Source organism: Terrapene carolina, unplaced genomic scaffold, assembly GCF_002925995.2.
Source record: "Terrapene carolina triunguis isolate 2854851 unplaced genomic scaffold, T_m_triunguis-2.0 Scaffold166, whole genome shotgun sequence".
NCBI classification, from domain to species: domain Eukaryota; kingdom Metazoa; phylum Chordata; order Testudines; family Emydidae; genus Terrapene; species Terrapene triunguis.
This window is the reverse complement of record NW_020664517.1, coordinates 2011875-2034020: the sequence shown is the minus strand read 5'-3', so window position 1 is coordinate 2034020 and position 22146 is coordinate 2011875. Positions and strand designations below refer to the sequence as shown.

At 48.0% G+C, this 22146-nt stretch overlaps 1 protein-coding gene across 1 annotated transcript in view; it reads left to right on the top strand.

Moving 5' to 3' along the window:
- The window catches only part of LOC112119563 (protein VAC14 homolog), a 177605-nt gene that overhangs the window by 76122 nt on the left and 79337 nt on the right, over positions 1-22146 (top strand). The window contains exon 14 of the mRNA XM_029912028.1: positions 15158-15290. Within this exon, the coding sequence (XP_029767888.1) occupies positions 15158-15290 (133 nt within the window). The remainder of the gene's footprint in view (positions 1-15157; positions 15291-22146) is intronic.

Here is a 22146-nt window from a genome sequence, read left to right as displayed (position 1 = left end):
TCGGGTCTCTACCGTCCGGAGCTCGGCCTGATGATATTGTGGGCAGGCTGTAGAGTAACCAGTTTGAGATGTTAAAGTCTTGCATTTGGGGAAGGAAATGCAGAGGAGAAAGGGGAGGGGTACTGGTTATGGCAGGGATTCGGTAGCTGCCTTGCCAGTGCTTGTTTGCAAAAGCGCAGCAGTGCATATAAAGCCCAGTGCTCAAGGGGACAGCCGCCCAGTGTTGGTTTTCTTAAATATGCATTTGGTTCCAGATGGACGGCTCTGGAGCCTGCGGCCTGGTCTCTGCTGAAAAGCTGGATCTCCATAGCTGTGTCATTCGGGGGCAGAGGGGCTGAAAACCCACACCCCGACCAACATAGCTGTGCCAACCTGGATTTGTCCATCAACATAGCTAATGTCGTTCGGGGAGCTGGTGTTCCTATGCCGATGGATAAACTCCTTCCAGCCGTGTAGGCCGGATCTACACTGTGGGGCTATGCCGGCAGAGGCTTTGTAGTGTAGACATACTCTTAAATGGCTGTTCCCCTGGAAGAGAGAGAAAATGGACAGCAGCAGGGACAGCACCCCCTGCCAGCATGCCTCAGCCCTGATCGGGGAGGTACCTTGTCTGGGGCGAGGAGGTAAGTTAGTACCCGTGCTCCTTCGGTCCTTGGAGGCGGTGGCTTTTGTGATGTGAGGACCCAGGCTGAGACCACCCGTAGGCTACCAGATAGTGCTGTGAGAATTTGCAGTCACTAGTGAGCTACACTGGATTTGAACTTAGACACAAGAGGTACGCTAGCCTATTGCCAGTCTCCGGAGCCATTTTGTCCCTGGGAACCCAGTGGTGTATTCGGAGTATGAGGAATCACAAGTGAAATTAGTTTGGTCTTGACATAGTTTCATTAGGCTCTCGAACACACCGCAGAAACCACTCTTCAGTTCTTGAGGCCAATTAGTATGCTGGGGATACTCGATCGCGTTGGAGGGGCAGAGCGGGGGGATAGGTTTCCCCAGTACTCCTTTCTGTATGGGAAGCTCATACAATGTGTGTGCCGTTGTGACCATGAAAGGGGACAGGTATAGTTCAGATGTTTGCATGGACGTTTGCTTTTCTCACGAATATCCTGTCCCCTGCAGAGGGGAGAGGAGCCGCCTGGCACAGCCGAGCGGCCGACATCTTAGCATCTGTTTTGCTGAACTGCAAATTGCGTTTGTTTTTGAATGGATCTATTTTTATCCTACCACACCAGGCTCCTCCATGTCGTATTTACAAAGCTAAAACCCAAAACATCCCAGAGAAGCTCGCTGGGGAGACATTTTGCAGATTCTCGTGCCAGCACATCAGGTTTCACTTAACAACATCTGCTGATGCTGGCTCCCATACCTTCGACAGCGCGTGAACTGGGCCTTGTGCATGTGAAGTGCTCCTGACGAAGTTTCTCTCTGCTTGAGCTGTTGCACTAGTTGTCCAGGTGTGACCAAAAGGAGATTCACGTTTTCAGCTTGACCGAGATCAGACAAGCCAAGGAGAGTGCTCAGCTATTCAGTTCCCTGTTCTGCCACAGGCTTCTTGTGTGACCTTGGGCCAGTCTCAGTCAGTGCCTCAGTTTCCCCATCAGTAAAATAGGGATAATAGTACCTCCTGGGCTATTGGGAGGATATATGCATTAAAGATTAGGAAGGGCTCAGATACTGCAGTCATAGGAGCCAGATAAGTACCCTGAGATATCTTGACTGATACAAAGGTAATGGGCACCATAAGCACTTAAATACCTGACCCATGTCTATTTATTCTGTGCCCGTCAGCATTGCATCTCTGTTCCTCTATCAGTCATAAATAAGCAGATTTGTATGTTCCCAGCTCTTCCTTTTTTCCAGTAACAGGAAGAGTTCTCAGGAACTCCCTGATGTTATCCTGCTAGTCTCCTCTTCTCCATCGGAGAGCAGGCTCAGTTTTGGCATTATAAAGCATCCCAGTCTCTGCACGCCTACTCCGCTTTTAACAAACTGGGGGGTGTTGTCAACTTCAAATCTCGCCAATTTTAAAGAGTTAACATAGTTTCAGGAACTGCCCCCGCCCACCAGTGGCTGCCATGGTTTTAGAATCACCTTGATTTGTAAAGTATCAGGGGGTATCTTGATTTGTAAATGTCTCCCTCACCTTCTGTCTGCTGTGAATGGCCCACACAAAGTGGGAAAAGGGGCTGACTGCTCAAGGGAAGGAGTGTGACAGACTAGATAAATGCATAAAGTAAATTGGAAAGAACAGAATTATTCCACTGGTCTGTCAGGCCTGGTGCATGCATGCAGCTACACCAGTTCAACTAAGGCATGTTTACATGGTTTTTGTTAAACCCCACTGCCTGTGTGGACATTCTTAAACTGATTTTAAACCTGGCTTATATTGATTTAAATATTTATTGATATTCAGTAAGGAATCAACTGAAGCTAAATTGATATAATCCCAGTTTAAAGCAATTTTAAAGGGTCCACACCAGTTTAACTAAACTGGTTTTAAACTGATTTTGGTTAAACTCGTGCAACTTCATGTGTAGACTCAGCTTCCAGGGGTGTTTGAGACAATGGCAGGCTTTCAAAAAAAGAAACTCTCCTTTCAAAGTCCATATCCCTTTAACTTTTTGAAAAGTCTCTCAAGTAATTTGAGGAAATTTCCTTCCCAGCCAGAGCTAAGGAGATTGCTCAGTCCATCAAGTGATCTGATTGCCTGCACATTCAGGGTTGCTATATAATATATATTTATAAGGACTTTAATATAGATTTCTAATTACCTGTCTCTTTTGATTTATAATGCACCCTCGTGAGTGATTGGAGCATATCAGTCCTACGAGCCACAGATGAATGTTTTGAATTGCCCAGGCAGCAGGAGGCATTTTATAATTCCAGAAAGAGACAAGTAGCTGACCAAGCGCTGAAACGCACAAGGTATGCTGTACTGTAACTGAATACGACAGGAGGCGCTTGGTCTGGTTGCAGAGTATTCGGAAGGTCTCGGTTATATTCCTGGCTCTACCTTCGAATCAGTGTGGCCTTAAAAACCCATCTCTAAAATGGAGATACCAGGCTTGGTTCATTATTTAGAAACTGCTATTGGATCCTCGGATGGAAGGTGCTGGAAAAGTGCCATGTGCTACTGCACAGTAAGAAAGAGGAGTTCTTCGCGTGCTTGCTCATGTCGGTTCCAAGTAGGTGTGCTCAGTGGTCAGAAGGTTTTTCCCCCAGTGGTACCTGTCGGGTCGGCTGTGGAGCCCCCTGAAGTTGTGCCTTTGTGGCGGTGTATATAGGTCCTTGCCTACCCACCGCCCCTCCAGTTCCTTCCTACCGCTCGTGACGGTCATTGGAGCTGCTGCTTCTCTTCCTTACTATGGCAAGTGATCCCCTAGTGGACTTGTCCTATTTGTACCTGTAAATAGTTTTTACTTAGTTAGTGTTTCAGTATTTTAGTTAAGTTTCTGTTGGGGTTTTCCCCCATCACGGGATTGTTTAGTCTGCAGAAGAGAAGAATGAGGGGGGATTTGATAGCTGCTTTCAACTACCTGAAAGGGGGTTCCAAAGAGGATGGATCTAGACTGTTCTCAGTGGTACCAGATGACAGAACAAGGAGTAATGGTCTCAAGTTGCAGTGGGGGAGGTCTAGGTTGGATATTAGGAAACACTATTTCACTAGGAGGGTGGTGAAGCACTGGAATGGGTTACCTAGGGAGGTGGTGGAATCCCCATCCTTAGAGGTTTTTAAGGTCAGGCTTGACAAAGCCCTGGCTGGGATGATTTAGTTGGTGTTGGTCCTGCTTTGAGCAGGGGGTTGGACTAGATACCTCCTGAGGTCCCTTCCAACCCTGTTGTTCTATGATTCTATGCCTTGGTCTCAAGGCTTCAAACCGTGCGGGTCCTGCCAGAAGCCTAGGCCCAGGGGAGACCGTCAAACTCCTGCTTAAAGTGCTTGAGAAAAGCCCACCAGACTGACAGGTAAGACCTGCAGAGGCTTCTGCCCAAGAACCAATGATGAGAGGGACGTTAGGTTAAAACTTCTCCTCATGGAGTCAGCTCTTTGTCCCTAGCCGGCACCGCCGGGGTCGGGCCTGAAGCCCAGCACTTCAGTGCGGAGTGAGGGAGGTGTGGCGCTGCCAAAGGACTCGTGATCTAGAGACCCACGGCACTGCCGCTCTCTGGCACCGAAGACGAGCTCTGCAGCTACCTGGCACCGCTCGCACTTGCTGCTGCCACACACAAAGCAGAAGAGAGCCGAGGGGGTGTTTGCCCACAGTTAGAGCAGTGGAGCGTGAAAGCACTTGCAGAGTGTGTCCTGTGCTGGAACACGCTGCCGCTGCTCCGGCGAAACCAGCACTGTTGACTCCAGCCTCCCAGGGAGGTCCGTCGAGTCTGGTCCCATTGAACTCCCCGCATGGGAGAGCCAAATGGAGGAGCTGGATCTTCGGTCCACCCCGGACACGTTTGCGGCAGCCAGGGACCTCCTGGCGATGACAGCTCCACAGTCCCCAGCACCAGCAGCCCCCAGAACCACGCAGAGGAGCTGTGTTTCCAAGGGTAAAGTGGCCTTGATGTGACACCGATCGCCCTCCCCTCGGCACCACTCTCCGGCACCGTCCTATTCGGCACCGCCATGGTCACCACGGTTGGATTTGTCTTTGGGGTCAGAGATGGAGTCCTACATTTTGAGGCAGAGCCAGCACTGCTCTCGTCACCATTCGAGACAAGAGGAGGGGCAGCAAATCCCTATGGTGCCATAGTCACCACAATGACAGGTGCTGACACAGTGCCACTTTTGCACCCTGTGGGCATATTACCAAGCCCAGGAGCTGAGCTCCAGATCACTGTCAATCGCCTTGGAAAGGCAGGCCCCCCCATCATCCTCCATGGTGCAGGAACCTCCAAGAGGCTCAGAGACCAGCATCCAAGCCAGCACCGAGGCTGATGCCGGCACTGAGACCGGGGCTGGTGCTGCCCCCAGCACCCCACAAGAAGTATCAGCGCGGGAGGATCCCTGCGAGTTGAAGGGTCATGAGGATCTGGTGCTGCCAAGGGCATCATCCTCCCCAAATGAGGCAGTAGTGGGCTCGTCTGCCACATTGCCGGCTATGGACAACAGAGCCCACCAGGAGCTTCTTAGAAGAGTGGCACAAAATTTGGGCCTCCAGGCAGAGGAGGTGTCAGAAGAAACTGATCCTATGGTGGACGTTCTAACTCCTGAAGGCCTTTCATGGGTGGCCTGACCCCTGATTAAGACCATCCAAAATACCACCAAGACTCTCTATGGCAAACTCCTGCCTCTCTTCCTCCCATGACCAAAGGAGTGGAAAGGAAGTATTTTGTACCCTCAAAGGGATATGAATACCTATTCACCCACCCTCAGCCGGGCACAGTGGTTGTTGTGGTGGCAAATGAAAAGGAGAGGCAAGGGCAGCAGGGACTGACACCCAAATCTAAGGAGGCAAAGAAGCTGGACCTCTTTAGCCGTAAGGTCTGTTCCACTGGGAGGCTTTAGCTTCGGGTTGCCAACCAACAAGTGGTTCTCAGCCGCTATAATTTTAACTCTTGGGACACTTTTTGTCCAAGTTCAAGGAGTTGCTCCCAGCTGATTCTTGGTCCGACTTTGGAGCCATCCTTGAAGAGGGCAAGATTCTTGCAAGGACCTTCTTGCAAGCTACACTGGACTCAGCGGACTTGGCGACCTGCATGATGTCCACTGTTATAGCCACGCGAAGAAACTCATGGCTGCAGATTTCGGGCCTCCCGCACAAGGTCCAACAAACAAGTCAAGATTTGCCCTTCAACACCTCGGGTCTGTTCTCGGAACAAACAGACTCTAAAGGGCTCCCTACACCAGCCCCAGAAAGGAAACATTTCAAGCCTCAGCCTCCACCACACTTCTACCCTGCTCAGGCCTGACAAGATTACAACAGGAAGCAGGGCCGGAGTAATAGCCCTCTTCCAACCAGGGCCGGAGCTCGGCAAGGCAGTCTTCAGCCCCCAAGCAAAACTTTTGACGGTGCACCCGGCGACAGCATACCAGGCAGAATCCCGGATCCTTCTCCCTGTTTCGTGAATCATTTATCCCATTTCTACCATGCCTGGGCCCAGATTACCTTGGACCAGTGGGTCTTACGCACAGTACAGTTGGAATATTCTCTCCAGTTCTGTTCCCTTCCTCCTTCCCATCCCCCTTCCGGTCCCTCTTCAGGGACCCTTTTCACGAGCAATTTCTCATACAGGATGTGCAAGTGCTCCTGGAAGCTGGAGCCGGAGAAGAGGTCCCGCAGGAGTTCTGGGGCAAGGGGTTTTATTCCCGATATTTCCTAATCTCGAAAGCCAAAGGTGGGTTAAGGCCAATTTTGGACCTGTGGAACCTGAACAGAGTAATGAAAAAGCTGAAGTTCTGCATAGTCTCCCTGGCTTTCATTATTTCTTCCCTGGATCCGGGGGATTGGTTTGCTGCTCTCAACTTGAAAGATGCATATTTCCACGTGTCAATAATACTGTCTCATGGGCAGTTCCTCCACTTCGTGGTCAACAACGCCCTTTATCAGTTCACGGTTCTCCTCTTCGGGCTATCGTGAACACTCGGGTGTTCACCAAGTGCATGTTGGTTGTAGTCGCCTTTCTGAGGAAGCAATAGGTACAAGTATTCCCGTACCTAGACGACTGGCTTATCAGGGGCCGTACCAAAGCCCAGATGGAACCATCACGTGTAAAGATTGACTTTCGAAGAGCTTAGACTAATCAACTGTAACCCCCACCCAGAGGATAGAGTTCATCGGAGCTCTCCTAGACTCAGATCAAAGCATTCCTTCCGGAATCCCATTTGCTGACTATGGGCACCAAGTGGAAACTGTTCACATGTTGGGCTTCGGACCAAAATCTTCGTCCCGAACAGGCCTCACTCCAGTCAATCCTGGGCTATCTTTTGCATCTCAAGCTCCGGGGCCTGTCTCTTTCGTTGGTTAAGGTCCACTTGGCTGCTATTTCAACCTTCTACCCTCCGGTACAGGGCAGGTCAGTCTTTGCTCATGACATGATGGTCCGGTTTCTAAAAGGTCTGGAGTGGCTCTACCCTCAAGTCCATGACCCTGTCCCACCTTGGGACCTGAACCTTGTGCTGTCAAGGCTCCCGAGTCTTCCCTTTGAGCAACTGGCTTCTGTTCCCTTCTGCTGCTCTCATCGAAGGTCTCCTTTCTGGTGGCGATATCATCAGCCCATAGGGTCTCTGAAATTAGAGCACTCATCTAGGAACCACTGTATACAGTGTTCTATAAGGATAAAGTTCAACGGTGGCCGCACCCAGCCTTTCTGTCCAAGATAGTTTTGCAGCTTCATACTAACCAGGACATGTATTTACCGGTCGTCTTTCCGAAACCTCATAAGTCAGACGAGCATAGACTGCCCTCTCTCGACATCAGGAGATCACTAGCCTTTTATATTGAAAGGACTAAGCTGTTTCGTAAGTCGATGCAGCTCTTTGTGGCGGTGGCAGACAGAATGAAGAGCCTTTCTGTTCTGCTCAGAGAATTTCATCGTGGATAACTGCCTGCATCAGGCTTTGCTCTGAACAGTTAAACGTGCCACTGCTGGCGATCGTAACCGATCCTTCGACCAGAGCACAAGCCTTGTCAGCAGCCTTTTTGTCCCAGGTGGTGATTCAAGCTATCTGCAGGGCCTCTGCCTGGTCATCCATCCGTATGTTCATGTCCCATTACACGATCACCCAGCAGGCCTGGGACGATGCTGGCTTCGGTAGAGCAGCAATGCAAGCTGCACAACTGTGAACTCTGAGCCCACCTCCAGGGATACTGCTTGTGAGCTGCCTAGAAAGGAATCGACATGAACAAACACTTGAAGAAAAACGGTTGCCTACCTTTTGTAACTGTTGTTCTTCGCGGTGTGTTGCTCATGTCCATTCCATGACCCGCCCTCCTTTCCCGCTGACCAAGTTGCCGGCAAGAAGGACCTGAGAGGGTGCAGGCCCGGCGGTACATGAGCATGGGGTTCAAGAGGGCGCCAGAGCCAGCCCTACGGATACCGCTAAGGCAAACAATGCTGACAGCGGTGCCTGTGGGCATGCACACCCCTAGAATGGAATGAACATAAGCAACACGTCTCGAACAACAGTTACGAAAGGTAGGTAACCGTTTTTTCTTCCAAACAGCTGACCATTGCAAATACCATGTGTCTTTTCTAAGTGCCTTTTCTTTGATTTGCATGCACAAAGCAGCAGGGGGAAGAAGTGCTTTAAAGCTGGTGTGGCCGTTGTTGCAGTGGGTTTTGCAGCTTTACAATTCAAATGAACTATTTGACATTATGTACCGAGAATCTGGAAAGTGAGCTCGGAGCCTCATCTGGGCTGGGTTTCTCCAGATTCTTTCTGAAGAGCTGAGAATGTGCACTCTGCCTGCAGTTCTAATTCTGTGTTCTTGCAGGGTCACTCTTTTCAAGGGGAAGATGTGCTTCCCACACCTCTTCGTTCTGTTGCTTATACAATGAAGGAGCTGTATGTCCCATCACTCCTACTTTCCTTCCAACCATCAGCACTTATCCGAACAGTGGTTATAAGGATCACGTCTGGTCATGAACTCTTCAGAGCTGCAACTTCCTTTTCCAACCTACACTACTCATCCTGTGTTGAGTGTGCAGATGCTTCAGCTCTCCGGTGAAAGGTCTGGCATTTTTCTTGGATCCCATTCAGGAACTATGTCGAGAGAAGATTTAGGATTTTACTGTGTTCCAGGGAGACTTCTCAGCCAAGCTTTGGGAGAGAGGAGGTGAAGAGTACAGGGTCTGCACCCATGTAAAATGCCTACACTCTTCGTTTTGGTCCACAAGAACATTGGACGTTCCTGTTTGCTCTAATTAATGCCACTGAAGCCAAGCTCTAGAGTTGGTGTTTGCAGCGCGTATGAGCAGAGACGGTTCTTCACACAGCTACCCACACTCCAACCAAAGAGCAGCAAAGCGCTTGTGTTCTTTGTTGTCAGCATCATGATCAGTAAGTTCGCAGCCGATCTGGCAGGTTACAAATCTGCAAAGTCTAGGCTTAAAAAAAGTGTAAACTTCAATTAATTAATCCACAGTTTTCTTAACACCTCTTCCCGCCTGTGTCTCACGCATCTTCATATAAATACTGGAGTGCTGATCCTAGGATTTTATTGCTCTAGAATGTCTAAGCACCTTGCGGTGACAGAAGGTGAGTGGGAAGGCCATGGAGTTAGAATAGCACTGAAACCATAATATGAATGAGATCTTGGGCGGTAGGTGAGTAGTTCTGAGTGGGGCTATGGCTTTGCCTTCTCTAACCTTGTTGTCTCACATCTTGTTTCCATGTAGCAATCTTATAGGTCCATGAAGCTCTCCATAGACAAAGCTTGTGAACTCTGTCATGGTGGGGACACACCTTCATGCAAAAGAGATGTTCAGAGGGTTTGGGAACCAGGAGAAGTGTCACCTTTCTCCAAACATACCTCTGTGAAAACACTATCCAATCTGCTTCAATTGCAGTGCTTCTAAACTGATATGTAATTCCAGGCTGGAAAGTGTTTGATCTTTGGTTTGCAGGATGAAGGAACGTACCTGAAAGTAAATGAAATCTCATGGCAGGTAGGTTGTTTTCAGCTCTATGGGATGTCTTCTCTGGCTGTGGAGCAATGGCCATCTCTTGTAGTCCACTTAGATTGTAAGACCCTTGGGGCAGGGACTGTCCTCTTGTTTGTTTGTGCAGCGCCTTGCACAGTGGGTCCTGATCTGTGACTCGGGCTCCTCGGTGCTCTGCAAATACAAATAATAAACATGAATAGGCTGCTGCGTGTTTGGGGTTCGCTGTAGAGCTACGCACAGCAAGGTGGCCTGGGGAGAGGCAGGGCAGCTAGTGAAATAAGGAGCTGGCAAGAAGAACTCCAATGGTTAACTTGCTGGCAGTATTTAAAGACACCCCAGAGAAGCACGTGGCTGATTGCTGGCTGGGAATGCTTAGGATGCAATGACGCTCCACCGCAAAGGAGATGGAAGAGCCAACTGAACCTGTCAGTCTCTGAAATCTCATTGTGAAAATGACCTTCATGTACAGAGCTTATACAATGCCTGTCAGAAAACCCTACAACTTTCCAAATGAAGCCTCCCAGAGAGGGCTACCAAGAATTAAAGGGAGCATGGGAGGAAGGTATTGATCCAACAGTGCTCTACCCGAGTAAGCTCAGGATATTCTCTAATGGGAATGTGCTGTTGTCCAGTACCCATCTGTTCCACCCGTGTGTAAAGTGAGGGTGCTCGTCCCTTTCTGGTTCAGTCACAGTACTCCTAGACACAAGGGGTCTCTTGCTATTTATTGACAAATGGACCTTTTTCATTGAAAAGTTCCAAGAGAAGAATGCAAGGTCTTTTCAGCTTTTTGGCCATGTACAGCTGTAATACTACATTTTTCAAAGTTTGCCTTTGTTCCTAACCTGGCATCTTCATATTTCTCCCTCTGCAAGAAAGAAAGTGAAGCTGGGATAGCTCTTTTGTCCAAAATTTTGGTTGATATATTCTATAGCTAGTGACATTTTTTTGCATAGGTTTATGTTGCTGAGAAAAATCCAGTGCAGTTTTGGATAAACACATAATTAAGCACTAAAAGACCTTGATAGCTGGCAAGGTACCAAGGTACCTCTGCTTCCCCACCCCCAAAATGGGAGATGACTTCCCCTTTTTCTCCATGTTGTCATGGACTTCCTACAGCAACAGATTGCTCTTGAAAGTGATAGGTTTAGCCTAACTGCACATAGGTGCTTCCCTTCCCTTCTCCCTCCTTCTCCAGATGCTCTTCCCCTGGAGGCACTGGTACACCCCACCTTACTTGGATTCCAAGGGGAAAAACTGGACCAGTATTTGGATCTCAGTGGCTCTGCAGAACACAGATAAAGGGCAAATGCTTGATGGTGATGCTTGCATGCATAAAGCTGAGCTGACTGTCGATGTGCCATGGGAGAACCATTCCTTCTTGATCTCAGATTTTGCTGAGACATGGGGAGGGAGTTTCTCAGTCACTAGCAACCAAGTCCTGAAATCCCACAACAGAACCCTCTCAACAAAATAACATTACAATGCTTCTGTGCTCACCTCTCATCTACAGCTGTGTGACCTGGACACCATACAAATGGCATATCAAACAGCTAGAGGCCTTCCATATGCGGTCTCTGCGCCATTATGGGGAGCCGCTGTCAAGACAAAATTACCAACCTGGAGGTTCTCCAAAAGTCAAATGCCACAAGCATCGAAACCATACTGATAAAAGCCCATCTACGCTGGGTTGGACACGTCATTCGGATGCCTGAACATCGACTCCCCAGAAAAATGTTCTGTGGAGAATTGGCACAAGGACACCGGAATCAAGGCTGCCCCAGAAAGCACTACAAGGACAGCATGAAGAACAGCACACACGTTGGTGCAATAAACCCGGGATAATCTCGAGAAGGCTGCATTAAATAGATCAGCCTAGCGACACACAACACTAAGACGTAGGTGGGCCTTGCATTGAGAGTCAAAGATCAGATCATAGTTTGTTCCTTTCTTGTGGAAGGGAGCCCTGTAGCTGGGGCCTGCTGCTGAGAGAGACCACTTCCCAGCACAGGCTCGCTGTGTCCTTGACACTGTCCATTCCGGAGCGCTGGAGGAACTCAGCGGACGTGGTCATGAGGAGAGAGAGGCCTCCTCTGAGAAGGGTCTGACCTTTAGGTCCAGATTTCTGCCTGAGCGGGTGAAGAGATGAGGGCCTGATGGGGATGGAGTATGGTTGGGGAAAATCCTGCCTCAGTGGGTGGAGCTGGTGTGACCAAGGGCATCCGCTTTCAAGTTTCCAGATCCACAACTGTCAACCTCTCTGGTGCTGAAACACGTGTCTGTCTCCATCCTGACTGGGGTTTTTCCAGGCTGCACAGCTCCCTGCCTCCTCTCTGGTTCTCCAGCAAGTGAGACTGTCTCAGCAGGCCTGCTTGGCTGCCTCTTCGGAGGCTATAAACAGCATAATTTCCCATAGGTATAAGGTACCACACAGATTTTCTAAGCAAGCACATTTATTCTTAAGGTGAAAGCGTTAGACAAAAGATATTACAACAATAAAAGAATTTACATACATGTTAATTAGCTTACCAGAGATCACCCCAACTCTGGCAGGTGATCAGTCCTTCAAACCCCACCAAGGCATTTTCTGTAGCCACAAGTTCATGACAGCTCTTAATTCAGAACAAGCACCCCCATGAATAGGTCAAGTCCTTCCAAACCCTCCCAGGAAAGATTGGGGCCCCCTTTAGACAGAAGGTCCAGTCCATTTGCTGGATCTGAAAGCTGGCCCTGAGTCTGTGAAAACTCAAGCTATTTATCCAAAAGTCCTTTCTTTGTTGGTCTCTGAGAATCCCCTCTGAACCAATATATGTAGCCTCTCCAGAGGTGTTACACCCTGAGTGAATTTGCCCAATCACCTCAACCCCACTGTCCTTAGCTCCTGGAGGATTGCAGTCCCCCTGCCCCATGGAATCACATACAGTCCCTGGCCCACAGTGATATGCAAACGTCATTCAATGAGGCGTGTCCAGGCTATTGCAGGGACTAGCCACGCCTGTCACCGGGAGCTCTGGCCATGTAAAGCTTTGGCAACTGCTGCTAGGACTCCAATTTGGATCCGGTAATGGACAGCTACTCAGTGCGGTCTGCAGAGCACTGGGCTGACACGCTGTGTTTAAAGATGGGCTGCTGCAGATGGGATCATCTGAAGTGTTTCTATTTTGAGTCTCCTGAGAACAATGAGGAACAGCTGTACGGGCTATACGGAGGGTCTGGATCTATTTCAGCTCTGGTTAATGTAGTCACTTGAACACATGCACCTTTGTATTGGAATATTTTGTCTTGGCAATACAGTATTTTTTTTTTTAATCTGGATCATCTTACCTGCAGCTGAGGGAATACACTGCTGTGGTTAGCACTTGCTTTCTGGGAGCTGGCCATTAAAGGTTATTTAAGAGCATGGGCTGGGCTTTCAAAGGCCCCTAAGGGAATGGGTGAAATTCAATGGGAATAGATGCCTGATTCCCCTAGTTTCCTCTGCACATCCCAGCCATGTTGGCGTCTCATTTCATTTCCCCCTGGGATTTGTATGTGTTCAGTTCTTGCCAGCTGGGAGGCTGAGCATTACCCACTTGTGCCAAAATCTGGATCACTGGCATGGAGACCATGCTGGCCCAACAAGAAACCATTCAGTAAACTTTCAGTCTTTCTTTTCACTATGCTTTTAATTGGGTACACCATGACCTGATGACCAACTAACTCCCAGCTCAGTACAAATGGATTAAAAGAATCAAACTCTAAGTTATCATTCGATCTGTTGAGAAGTACCGAAGACTTTGCTCCTCTCTGGATGGGTTCTTTGGTAGTGCCCTAGCTGTATCATTATGGCTGTCTCTCTGGGTATGTCTACACTACAGGATTAATCCGAATTTAGATAATTCGAATTTGGGAAACAGGTTGTATAAATTCGATTGTGCGCGGCCACACTAAGCACCTTAATTCGGTTTTAAACCACATTAATTCGGTGGTGTGCGGCCACACTACCCCATTAACTTAAACACAGTAATTCGGTGGTGTGCGTCCACACTAACCCTAATTCAAATTAACAAAATCGATTTAGGCTCTACTCCGTTCGTCGAGGTGGAGTACAGAAATCGATTTAAAGGGCCCTTTAATTCGAATTAACTGGCTCTGTAGTGTGGACGGGTGAAGGGTTAATTCGGATTAAGGCAGCTAAATCCGAATTAAAGTCCTAGTGTAGACCAGGCCTCTCACACAGCAATTCTTCTTATTAGTGTTCTAGTAGTTAAGTAGATACCTTAGTCCCATCACTTGAAAGCAGTCGTTATTGGACAACTTCTCTGAGGTTGAAGTGTCTGTCTCTGGGGTGAAATTGTCTTAAACACTGTCTGGGTATCCTGAACTAGGAAGTGCATTTTTCACGCCTCTCCAGCTAACTGGCATGCCAACACCCTTACACAGTTCAATTAACATGCAAATAGTATCTTATCAAGTTATCACTTGTCTCTCAGTGAGATTAGGCTATGTGAATTGAGGTTTCTAATTCTCTTACCAAGTGTGTAAAAGAACTCTCAGAGCCATAGGGTTGTAAAGTAATGGTGCCCATGGTAATAACTTTATAATGCTGATAAATTATAATAGTAACACCTAAAGCCCCAAATCGAGGTCGGGGCCCAATGTGTTAAGAGCTGTACAAACACTCAGTAAAAGACCGTACTTGCCCCGGAGAGCCTGTCTCAGCAGGTTAAGGGCAGAGCACGACGTGAGGTGCACTATCCACTAGGCCGCACTGCCTCTATGCTCACTACTAACCTCTTTGCTTTTGATCACCAAATTGAAAGTATCTTTCTGATGCACATTTCCCCACACACCTGCCTTGTCTCCCAACAAATTCCCTGTAAAGAGGAAAAGTCCTTAATAAAGGCACTTGTAAGTCGGTGTTCAGTTCGGGCTCTCCAGTTAGTAGTTCTTCGGATTACACTTTGTGATCACCAAATGCTGCAACTTGAGCTGTGTTCACTAGTGCCAGACCCCGAGCTGTTCAGTAGCGGCGTGAAACTTCCTGAAGGAGAACGTAAAGAAATGAAATCAGCAGCACAAGGCATATCTTCATTAATTCAGTTCCTGCGCTAAGCCCTGGCTCAGCTGCTTGAATGAACTAGCCATTCAAAGTGGCAGTGCGCGTGTGTGTGTGTGGCGGAGGGGTATGTGTATTGGTGTGTAGAATCACAGTAAAAGTAAAGCTTAGACTACATGGAGAGCTGGTCTGTGCATAGTTTTTGCATTGATTTAACTATATCTGTTTAGAAACTGACACACAAATCTGTGCAACCTCCTGTGTGGATGCGGTTATCTTGGTATAAAGGTGCCAGACATTTATGGAAATAAGCTACATAGATATAAGTACCTCAAGGAAAGACCATTGGATCATGCCTTAAATCCTCTACCTGACTCTCACTGCCATTCTCCTTCCCCCACCCTGACAGGTTCATGCCAGAAGAGTAAATGCACGTCACATGGACAGAATTCCAATTCAAAGACAGCTGCACTTGTGACTGTGTTCTGTAACTTGCTCTCCTTCCCCCTCCAGGTATGAAAGGCATGGAGTGCTCCCCCTCCACCCCCACCATGAACTGCTACTTCTACAAATTCATGATCAACCTCCTCAAGAGATTCAGCAGTGAGCGGAAGCTGCTGGAGACCAGAGGAGCATTCATCATCAGGTCAGAACACCATATTTCTCCGACCACAGCTTATGCTAAGAACATCTTCCTTCTAGGTGGTATGTGGCATTTTAGCCTAACACTTGCCTGGTTCTTTGTGGTCAAAGGCCTCTCTGCAAGCCATCTTTGTTTGCCAGTTGTTGCGGTTGATATTTTTAAAGCAAATGAATTAAATTTTCACATGTTGAGACACCATATTTTTCACTCTTATCCCCTGAGGTTAAATATTTCCTAATTAAGCTCTGTTTTCAGATCCTATCTTGCTGAGAAACTAACAAAACAGTGGGAGTGTGAAACAGGCTATTCTGTGGGTGTGTGGACCCTCTTTCTTCAGCTGGTGCAGGGTACAGTGTGGTGTAGTATTTGTGTGCGTTGATAATCCGTTCAGAGCATTGTCGTTGAGATGTATACACTCAACAGTTGGCACCGCCTGGTAAAACTGGTCACGTTGAGAGAGCTTTTAACTGGGAAGGCGAACGGAACTGTGGAATCAGTGTCTTGGTCTCCTGTGTGGTTTGATTTCTGTTTCCAAGGAGCTGTGATTAGGTGGTGGATACTGGAAAAACATGCTTTGTGACAGACGGCTGGCAGTATGTAATCCTTAACACAACGGATCTGGGGCGAGGGCAGCGAATTCTGCTGTGCTTGCTCAGAAATAATCAACATGAAGGTCACAGGGGAGGCAAAGGGGAAATTCAGTGGGGGCAGAGCCCAGTTGTGTAGCATCATTGAGGTATGCTCGAGCTGGGAACCGAATGAGCATGGATATTGAATTCCATGGAACTCCCTCTTCCAGGGCAAGAGGAAGTCAGAGGCAGACTGGATGGATGGAATAATTGCGAAAGATCCAGGGTTAAGTATTAAACGTATCGCTTACAGGGAGTGTACTGATCAGAGGCAGCAGTACTAGTTAGCATGGTGCGCATGCACGCCTAATCCTTATGTTTGCAAAGAAAACCTTCAAGGTGTGTCTAACGGCAGCGATGTCTGCCTGAGTCTGCAGACAGCCTGAAATAACAGACGAGAGGAGAGAGTTGCCCCATTCATTTCAAGGGAGAGTTAGGTTTTGAAGTTGCCATTAGATCTCAGTGTTAGCAGGAATATTTAAAACAATTAGCAGTGAAACATCCATGTACACCGAGATTGTGAGTGGGGCATGAGTGCCACCACTCTTTCCCCAGCAGGGGGAAGGTCTGTAAGATTTTTTTCCACCTCTCCCAGTATATCCCCCACTCCACGCTTATATTCCACTAGGTGTCTGATCTCAAGAATCACAGGAAAAACTAATTTCCCAAAGCCTAGGTTGGCATGTGCTAATGGCCTTCTCCTGTAGAAGTTTATACTATGAGGGATTTTTGTAACAGCAAGTGCTTTCTCTCTTCCTGGCCTTCTGCAAATGGGAACACAAGGCCATGGTCTACGTGAACTGTGCTTGAGAGGGAGCGGCAGAATGGTCCTGTTTCTGATTAGAGGGCCAAGGCCTGCATGGCACATTAGAGAACTATGCTTGGGTCTCATTCTGGTTTGGGGACTGTACAATTTCCTGTCAGACATTCCTCTGAACTACGGTCAGCTGGACTATTTTGCGTGGGAAAAATGGCATGGGTACCAAAGATTCCTGCATCTGGGCTTGCTGTGCCATTTCCCAACCCGTAGGAGATGAAATTGGGCCAAGTCATGGCAGTTTAACATGCCAGTGCTTTTCATGGTGTGAACTGTCCATTGATCTCAGGAGGTGTTAATTCTTGAGCTTAATATAGGCAGTTTCGATGCCAGTAGAAACTGTCACTGATTTAAAGCAAGTGAGAGAGGAGGAGGAGGAGGAGGAGGGAGATGTGACGTTGCAGTCCATATGATTTTATAAAAATATGCTAATGAGTGAATATAATGTAACTGAAATATGCTTCATGCAAAAGGTCTCTTGTAAGGTATCATTGCAAAGCTTATAATCTACTGAGTGTGATCATCCTATTTCTTTAAATGTATATCTCTTGTATCTAAAACTAGAAATATGAAATATAACTCTGAGGGCCTATTGTAATTATGCAAAGTGTGGGCCATTAATGGTGGTTTGGAATCTTGATGGCTCCCATCAACCAGGACAATTGACTGTGGATGGCTCTGTTTGCAGCAGGCTGGGAGGAATGAAGGCTTGGGGTCTTAGTGACATGTGATCATGTCACCTGAACTGGAATCCATCTTTAGCCTGGTGCTTTTCCAGTGAGGAGGGGGGGTGAACCCAGAGGGACAAAGGATTCCCGCCTTATGCAAAAGATATATAAATGGGTGGAACAGAACAAAGGGGCAGCCATCATGAGAAATCCCCTAGCTATCACCTGAGCTGGAACAAGGGCTGGACCAGGGGAAAGGACTGTGCCCAGACTAGGAAGGTGTCCGGTCTGAGAAAAGAAACTTATTGAAACATCTCTAAGGGTGAGATTTTACCTGTATTCAGTTGTATTACTGTATTTAGGGTTTTATTTTAATTTACTTGGTAATTCACTTTGTTCTGTCTGTTACTACCTGGAACCACTTAAATCCTACTTTCTGTATTTAATAAAATCACTTTTTACTTATTAATTAACCCAGAATATGTATTCATACTTGGAGGGGGCAAACAGCTGTGCATATCTCTCTATCAGTGTTATAGAGGGAGAACAATTTGAGTTTACCTTGTATAAGCTTTATACAGGGTAAAACGGATTTATTTGGGTTTAGACCCCATGGGGAGTTGGGCATCTGAGTGTTAAAGACAAGAACACTTCTGTAAGCTGCTTCAGTTAAGTCTGCAGCTTTGGGGCAAGTAATTCAGACCCTGGGTCTTTGTTGGAGCAGACGGGTGTGTCTGGCTCAGCAAGACAGGGTGCTGGGGTCCCGAGCTGGCAGGGAAAGCAGGGGCAGAAGTAGTCTTGGCACATCAGGTGGCAGCTCCCAAGGGGGGTTCTGTGATCTAACCCGTCACAGGAGAGTTTGCTGGACTGTCAGTACTCGATCTGTTGTCACCAAGACCATGATCATGGGAGCCACTGGTGCTATCTTCAGTGTATTTGTTCCAACTATTTTCTTAAGTAGGGCCAGTTGCTTGACTATAATTGTGGTTTGATATTAAAAATGTTCAAGAAACCAAATAACCAAGCCTTAGCCCAGTGGTTTTCAATCTTTTTTCATTTGCAGATGCCTACAAAATTTCAAATGGAGGTGAGGACCCTTTGGAAATCTTCGATGTAGTCTGCGGACCCGCAGGGGTCTGTGGACCACAGGTAGAAAATCTCTGCCTTAGCCAATGTGATTGTCTAACGACAAATCTTTACAATACAGAAAGCAACAAGTTAATACTTTTCCAATCCTTGTGGGAAGCTGTTCCCTTGCTGTTTCAGTTCATCCTGCACAGAAGCTGTGCTCCAAAGTAAGCATTCAAACTAGCAATATTTGTAGTGGAGAGCTCTCTAATTTGTCTCCTAAGACTGAAATCCACCAATCAGCTCTTTTATCTTGTTTTCCTTTATCCACCTATTCTTTCCTTATCTTTTTTGTTTGGGTTTCACGTTCCAAGTACTAGTTGTGCTGTGGAGGCACATCCCAACCTGTATCTTGTCTTGACAGGTTTTATATTGGCTAGTGCTAAAGCGGAGTTCAGTTTTTTGCAAAGTGTTGTGGGATACTTAGCATGGGTGAACAGAATTGTGGGAAGAGCATAATACAATTCCGTTAGCATAACGTCCCAACACTATACATACCGAGATTAATATTGGCTGCACAATGCATGATAAGCTGGTGTGTGTCATACATATTAATGTGCTGTGCAATACATATGTGTTGGCTAACACCGCAGTCCAGTTCTGCACTCTCCCTGAACAAGTCTGCCTGCTACTGCATAACGTGCAGGCTGATTCTGGGGCGAAGGCAGGGTGGTAAGTTGGTACCGGAGCACGTGATGTGCAGGTGTTGGACAATCACTGACGTCCTAACAGTTTCTCTTTCTTGCTAGTGGGCACTGGGTTATAAGGATAAACAATGTAGTTCCCACAAGTGAATCTTTAATAGAAGAACACAGAATGGTTTCCCCATTAATATCCTGTTGACCTCTAACCCATGGCCTGAACTCAGGTGATCGGCAGAATAATCATATCTTAGAAAGAGTTACGGTGCTTTCTAACCCAGTGTGAATGAAACGAACGCTCTGATGCAAGTAGGAATAAGCAAAGAAACTTAAAGATTATTTTAAAGTGGGCTTGGCAGTGAGCCTGAAGCCTACTGTTCAGCTTGAGGCCCAGTGGTAGCAATGGTTAGCAGAAGGCCACATTAGGCTTAATGAACGTTAGCATTAGCAAGTAACCCTGGGTCAGAAGATTTAACAATATCTGTTTTGTGATCGACTGTAAGACTGTAAAGCCTTTATTTAGCCTGAGTTCCCTAACTGCGTTGTGTAGAGAACCTTCTGTCTGCACAGATGCTTATGGCAATTGTCGGAACCTCAACCATGGGCAGCAGAAATGGCAAGTAAGAACAAGGGGCCATGTGATCTTGGAAATAGGTCGCTGTAAGGGAATAGGTGCATAAATGGGGACTCAATCCCAACCCATGGCGGGATCTCGGGATAGCAGGATGGTGGCAACCGTAATGCTTAATCTCACCTTAAGGCAGGGGTGGGCAAACTTTTTGGCCTGAGGGCCACATCTGTGAATAGAAATTGTATGGCGGACCATGAATGCTCACAAAATTGGGGTTGGGGTGAGGGCTCTGGGGTGGGGCCAGAAATGAGGAGTCCAGGGTGCGGGAGGGGGCTCTGGGCTAGGATCGAGGGGTTTGGAGGGCAGGAGGGGGATTAGGGCTGGGTCAGGGGGTTGGGGCGCGGGGGGAGGCTCAGGGGTGCAGATTCTGGGTGGCGCATACCTCAAGTGGCTCCCAGAAGCAGCGGCATGTCCCTTCTCTGCCTCCTATGTGGAGGTGTGGCCAGGTGGCTCTGCACGTTGCCCCGTCCGCAGGCACCACCCCTGTAACTCTCATTGGCCGCGGTTCCCGGCCAATGGGAGCTTTGCGGGCAGCGCTTGGGGCAGGGGCAGCATGCAGAGCAGAGCCCCCTGGGTGCCCCTACATGTAGGAGCTGGAGGGGGGCCATGCCACTGCTTCTGGGAGCCATGTGGAGCAGCCCCCGATCTTGCTCCCCAGCTGGAGCGCCAGAGCAGAACAGGCCCCAGACCCTGCTCCCCAACGGGAGCTCGAGGGCCAGATTAAAACATCTGGCGGGCCAAATCTGGCCCGCAGGCCGTAGTTTGCCCAGCCCTGCCTTAAGGGTAATCCTGAGCCCATGGATTGGTGACTACACATGCAGATTCTGCTGCTGTTCTTAGCTTGTTTTTCTAGTTCTAAGATTTTGTTTATATTGATTGTGATATTAATAAAACTTCGTGTGTCTCAACAATCATCTTCTTAATTAATCTCCAAGTAGCCACCAAAGAACAAATCCTGTTATTAGTGACAAGTGCGTGTTGCACCCCAAATTAATCATAAGGCTCCAGCCTTTTTCCTTTCTTTCTATTCCTCGTCCCCCACCCGGGGCACAGATTCTGTCTGTTTTGATTGCCTGCAGCCCCAAGTACAGCTAAAACAAAGTGTTGCTCAAGGTGCATTTCAGTGACTTGCTGTACACTCTTGGAACCTGGCTTGGGAGCAGAGAATGAGAACACAATGGTTAAACTTGGAAGAATGTTTCCGGCTGAAGGAATAACATGAGATGAAAAGGAATTGTGGGATCGAAAGCTTCAGAAAACCAAGCAGTGACTCTCCCTCTAGTGTTGCCAGTGCTTGGCAAAGAGGGAGGTCCAAAGGTTCAGATGGAGGCTGCCAGGCAACGTCTGAAATGATCCTGGTTTATTTCCTAACCCCTCTCTGGGGCTCAGCCATTGCCCCTTGCAGTTGATAATTATAGAAGACTTTCACCTCTTTTCTGTTAAGTCTTCATTTGCCCCCGGAGGCTGAAGATATGTTGTGTGTATGAAGTTCAGGGAATGTGACTCGAATGGGTAGTTCTTCAGTGATCCTAGAGGCAAATGAATTTCTGGCAAGTCACAAGTGCAAAGCATCTTCTGCAGGACAATCTCTGGAAAGATGTTGGCATCCACTTCTGACAGAGGGTCTTTCCTTTTTTCTGGCCAGAGGATGGGTATCGTACCTGGGTCATGGTCCTAGCAGCAAACCAGGGTGGGTACTACTCAGTCACATTATGCCCTGGCTTCCCGTGACCTTGGGAGACTGAGGAAATCAGCCCTGGAGAGCTGAGCAGTCACCACGGACACAGAATAGTAACATTGCTGACCTTTCCATTTCTGCAGTGTGTGGCTCCACTCCCCCATCCTTCTGCTAATGACAGAAGGGGGCATTGCTGCGGGAATACACAGAACCAGTCTCCATTCCCCCTCCGTGCAGCTCTCCTTAGGGGCCTGCTTTCTTCAGAAGGTGCATGGGAAAAGAAAGTGCAGTAAGAGGAGCTTCTTCATCTGCTCCGGGGCCCCTGTGTGCCTGAAAGGCGTGAGGTCAGATCAGCAGGCTGCAGTCTAGTAAAGCTTCTTGCCTTACAACCAGGAGGCTCTCTGCTAACTTTTAGCAGGAGCCACAGAAATACCCTCCATGTTGGCCACTTCCCACTACACCGAGTGCTGATGGGCTCAGACATCCCCTCTGCTGCCACCTGAGCATGTCCTGCTTTGCTCTGTGCCACCTCAAGTCCAAGGCTGGCCGGCTGCCCCAAGGCCTTCAAGGAAGCCCGAGCCTTCCACTGTTGTTCAGCCCCCCCAATTTGTGCTAGCCAGCATGACAGATGTGCCTGACCTGAGGGGCCAGAGATGACCTGGAGGCG